The 4,929-nt window shown below is 34.9% G+C and overlaps 2 protein-coding genes across 4 annotated transcripts in view; one reads left to right on the top strand and one right to left on the bottom strand.

The window, feature by feature from the left end:
• The window catches only part of bard1 (BRCA1 associated RING domain 1), a 30,419-nt gene that overhangs the window by 18,103 nt on the left and 7,387 nt on the right, over nt 1-4,929 (top strand). For 2 of the 3 annotated variants that reach the window (XM_016554745.1, XM_016554744.1), the window contains 3 exons: nt 487-613; nt 778-910; nt 2,540-2,635. In XM_016554745.1, coding sequence (XP_016410231.1) covers nt 487-613; nt 778-910; nt 2,540-2,635 — 356 coding nt within the window. The remainder of the gene's footprint in view (nt 1-486; nt 614-777; nt 911-2,539; nt 2,636-4,929) is intronic. The other variant, XM_016554746.1, reaches the window with a different exon arrangement.
• The window catches only part of vwc2l (von Willebrand factor C domain containing 2 like), a 46,987-nt gene continuing 46,469 nt past the window's right edge, over nt 4,412-4,929 (bottom strand). Inside the window, exon 4 of the mRNA XM_016554748.1 lies at nt 4,412-4,476. Coding sequence (XP_016410234.1) covers nt 4,439-4,476 — 38 coding nt within the window. The 3' untranslated portion in view covers nt 4,412-4,438. The remainder of the gene's footprint in view (nt 4,477-4,929) is intronic.

Here is a 4,929-nt window from a genome sequence, read left to right as displayed (position 1 = left end):
AATAGATTTTGGTTTGACTGTATCTATTTGATAAATGAAGTTAACCAACTAACATTATACATACCCTTTTGGTTTCTGTACCCAATATTTAAAAAATGTACAAATGCAATAAAAATATCGGTATCGGTACTCGGTATCGGCAAGTACCAAAAATAGAAGTATCGGTATCGGGCGAGTACTGGAAAAAGTGGTATCGGTGCATCCCTACTTGTGAGCATCCCTTTGAACCATAAAATGACAAAAGGGACATCTTACATTCTTTTAAACTTCATAGCCATGCAAAAATAAAGGCCACAAGACAAATCCACAAAGTGTGCCTTTCTGTGAGGTTTATTTATTCCCAGTTGGTTGGAACTTTTCATTGAGTGAGGCATTAGCAGGCTTAACATCTAGAGGATACACAGTTTGTCAAATATGTCCTTGAAAATGTTTTTGTTTTCAATAAAGAGCATTTTGCATAAACTATACATATAACCGTGATTTCAGGAATATGTTTGGCCTGCAGCCGGTAGATTATGCGCTGACTCCAGAAATGCAAGAGGTCCTAAGAATGGCCCCAGAGGCACCACATCCTGTAACAACCACCCTGAGCCCCACCGCCAGCCTCAGTAAGGTACATGACTGGACCCGCCTCACAGACAAACAAAAACACTCAAAACAAACAGATAAAAATTGCTGGTATTTTGTACATCATCTTGTAAGTCGCTTTGAGACATCATCTGTCAAGAACATAAATGCAAATGAAGTGTGCGGTACAGTTTATTTGTATTCTTGCAGGCTGCAGGCTGTGTGCGAGAGACGGGTCCAGTGGTTGTGATTGGCAGTCAGCTGACGCAGACTCAGCAGAAGCAGCTCACCAAAGCAGCTCAACTCCTTGGAGGGAAACAAGTGCAGTCCTTTTCTAGAGCAGGTACATCTCCTTTGATTTCTTGTGTAAAGAAATGAGTGGGCGGTGTATCATAGTATTAAGGTATGAACTACTGTTCAAAAGTTTGGGGTCAGTAAGATTCTTTTTTTTTTTTTTATATATTTTTAAACACTTTTATTCTCACAATGGCTGTAGTTATTGTGGAATATCATTACAATTTAAATAAATGTTTATTATTTTAATTTACTGTAAGATCTCTTTTAATAGTGTGATGGCAAAGCTGAATTTTCAGCATCATTACCCCAGTATTCAGTGTCACATTCAGTGTCCCATCATGGCTGAATTCATCATGCATCCTTACTGAATAAGAGTATGAATTTCTTTTGAAAAAATCTTACTGACCCCAAACTTGACTTGGAGGCAAATCAAAAGGTATTATTATTCATAACAAATGAAGTCAGTGCAAAAACAGCTTCATATTTTTCCTAAAAAAGTTGCAAACAAAATACTTAAAACAGTAAAAATAAATAATAAAACGGATAGTTTTGAATCTGTTTAGAAAAAAACACATTCAAAGGAGTTGTAAAATGGACAATGTGCCATGCTTTTAATACAATGTGGTAAGTCGGAAATACAGTATATTATTATTCTAACTTTTGACATACGGTGCAGTCTAATATTGGTTTTGAAACCATGGACCAATCAATTGAATCTGGTGGCAGGATAAGCTTATTTATGTGCTCAAGCGTATGAGTATTTATATTAGAAAAGGTGTAGGAAAGTTGATGTGATTTTTTTTTTTCTTCAGATTTTTTTGACTTGCCAATTTTCGTACACCTACTCATATAATTCATATTGTTATGAAATATGTGGCATATAACAACTAAAAGGTTTTTTTTTTAGTCTGCTGAGGATAAGATTATTTCAACACTACGTGGTTGGCTCAAAACAGCTCAAGAAAACAATGAGACCTTTTCAGAGCAGTGAAATTAAGTGTCTCTTCTTTCTTTGCCTTTCTTCCATCACATAGAAGAGCATTATAAGTCATCCAGCTGAAGCATAAGAGGGATATTATGAAATCATACATTATGAAACCAGCACTTTCAGTGACAAATGTTTCGACTCCTCCAGAAATCACACCAACAGACAAACAATGAGCAGTGTCTCATCTTCAAAGCAATCAAAGTTGAAACAGAGTAGAATTAAAGTAATTGAAGCAGTTTCTCATACGCTGCACATAGCTGAACAAGGGTAAAATGCAATTTTGTCGAAGAATGTAGGCAGTGTGTTTGTCACACAACAAAGTGAAGAGCTTTTGGATTTTTTTCTTTGTCTAGATTGAAAATAATCTCAAGGGATTGGTGAAGTGTGGCATACTACTTCTGTATTAGGAGCCTCTATATATTGCGTCTTTGTTTTTCTGACATTCATTGTTAGCGGTGTTATAGTTAACTAAAACTAATACAATTTGTTGTCAGTAAATGAAATAAAGTGGAAATAAAATATCAGTATAATATAAAATATCCAAAAATGATAAAAGCACAACAAAATTATTAAAATGAAAACATAACAATTTCTCAATAGAAATGAATAAATTACTATATCACTATTCATTTATTTGTTTATTTATTGTAATTAACTGCTTCCCCCTTTGATTAAATGTCTGTCCAGTCACCCATGTGGTTGTACCAGATGCTCCCATCATGCCCTCTTCCCTGACCACACTGCCGGGCGTACTCAACGGCTGCTGGATCCTCACTTTCAGCTGTAAGCAATGAGTCAAAGCTTTAAATTGTTGCATACGTTTATGCTTAGAGAAGTTTACATGAATCTGAATGTCTGTTTTGAATGCTGAGGTTTCTGGATGATAGAAATATAGTCTCCAAAGAAACAGTTACTGCATCCAGATTTGCAAACGTGTACAGGTAGGCAGTATTTACTCTGTGTTGTTCTTGAGCAATGGCTATTTCTGTTGAGCAAACCAATATAAAATACCTGTAAGCCTATGGAAAATATTAATACTATTGTTTGACTCTGTGGGTTTTCATATATTTGAAAACGGTAATTCTTTTTTCTATTCCATTTGATGCAGCTATGAACTTGGCATGTGGTCCTTGTTCTGTGAGTTATTTAGTGCTGCGTATTTCCATATGTACGATTTTTCACAGCTTCGGTTCCATAGTGAAAATCAGTAGGCTCCGACTGTGCTGCCCATTCATTTAGCCCTAATTCAAGAAATTGTTAGCTCTTTTGAGTCTGCCTTCTGTGCTGAGTTCATTTCTATCAGCGCAGGAGCAACATCAGAAGTGCACGAATGCTGCCTGAAGGAATCATTGCTGTTCTGGTGTTTGTTCTCCAAGCTATCTATTTTGATATTGGTTATTGTTAACATATTTGTTATCCATCTTTAATATCCAGCCCACGGCAGACAACACCTTTTGAGGGCAGTTTTACTACATCATTTATCAGTAAAAAAAAAAAAAAAAGGGTTCTTCAAAAAGTCTTGCAGTAGCAATGTTACATGCTGGATATTTCTGCATAATGTATTTTTCTGGATAATGTAACAATTTCTAATGTTTAATTGCATGTAACATTAAATCAAGATTCTGCATGCATCTTCATTTAAATCAGTAGTGTGTTTCAGGTGCTCCATATTCACTACAATGTCATATTCAGGTAATTCAAATAATTTTAACCACCTCTAGTTATCATGCACATCTAATAACATTATTATTATTATTATTATTATTATTAATTAAATAATATTTTAATGTTGTGTTTGTTTATTTTATAATGTAAAATTCATGTTATTATGATGTGATTATTAATATAATAATTATAAATATTAATCAATATTATTTCATGTAACAGTGATAAGAATAATAATATTTAGAATAACAATAATACAAATATTGTAATAAATTCCAGAAATAAGCTTATTTGGTCTGTTTTGAAGTACAGTATTTTCATTTAATAAATACATTTAATAATAATACAATATTTTTTAACGTGACTATATATCAAAATGAGTGTAAAAAAAAATGACCTCATTCCCAAAAACCACTTTTAAGTGTGTTTTTACATCTGCCTTAAATTATTATAGCACGCCTTTTGTTCTTTTAGCTTTAGCAGCAGTCATATATTGTACAACTTTTTATAATTATATCACTGTTCAAATCGCAGTTGTGTTTTTTCAGATTAATCGCAACATGATTTTGGGCCAAATGGTGCAGCAATAAAATAATGTCTCAAATGGAAGAGTGAGTGAGTGAGTAGGTATACATGGTTCACTTTAACACTCGATCTGTGCCACACTTTATGAGCTGTTGATGCTGTGCCTCAGATTTCTGTTCTTCTGTATGGGTCTCCATGGCTCAGTGTATCACGGTTCGGTGCCCGTGAGTGTGTGAGCTGCCAACGCACACACACACACTCACGCTGAGCTTCGTTGTCCGCTCCCATCATCCTGAATCTAATTAGCTAATATGCTAATGGATCTTTGCTGCTCGGCTAACAACCTGGCCCTATCGTCCAGAGAGAGAGCCGGATTAACCCCGGGATGCAGTATCCTCACGCCACTGCCCTCACGGGGTCCCGGGAAATGAACACTGTAATTAAAGAGGCAGAGGAAGTGCAATTACAGCTCATGATTACTGTGGAGGATTGTGCGTGTGTCTGAACGCGCTCCTATAGGTGGTGTTGGTGTTCTGTTACCATGGGCTGGGCTGGATATAAAGATAGCGTTAAAGATAAAGTTATTATTAAAGATAATAGTTATCATTGTGTTAATTTAGAAAAAAACACTGAATATACATTACAAAAAGGTAGCTGAAATATAAGTAGCTTTAGGAAGAAATATTTTAATTCAACATAAAAAACACAAATAAATAGTGAAATATGAAATTAAATTATGAAATTAAGTTATGAAAGGATACTCTGAATATAAAATTAAATGCGCCAGTAGGTGGCGGCAAATCCCTGTCTTAAGTGAGTCATTCAATCATTCATTCAATCGATTCGTTCAAATGGCTGATTCATTCAGAAACGAAGCAAGTGACTGC

The sequence above is a fragment of the Sinocyclocheilus rhinocerous genome, unplaced genomic scaffold (genome assembly GCF_001515625.1).
Source record: "Sinocyclocheilus rhinocerous isolate Xijiao unplaced genomic scaffold, SAMN03320098_v1.1 scaffold226, whole genome shotgun sequence".
Taxonomy (NCBI): Eukaryota; Metazoa; Chordata; class Actinopteri; order Cypriniformes; family Cyprinidae; genus Sinocyclocheilus; species Sinocyclocheilus rhinocerous.
This window is presented reverse-complemented; position numbering and strand designations above follow the sequence as displayed.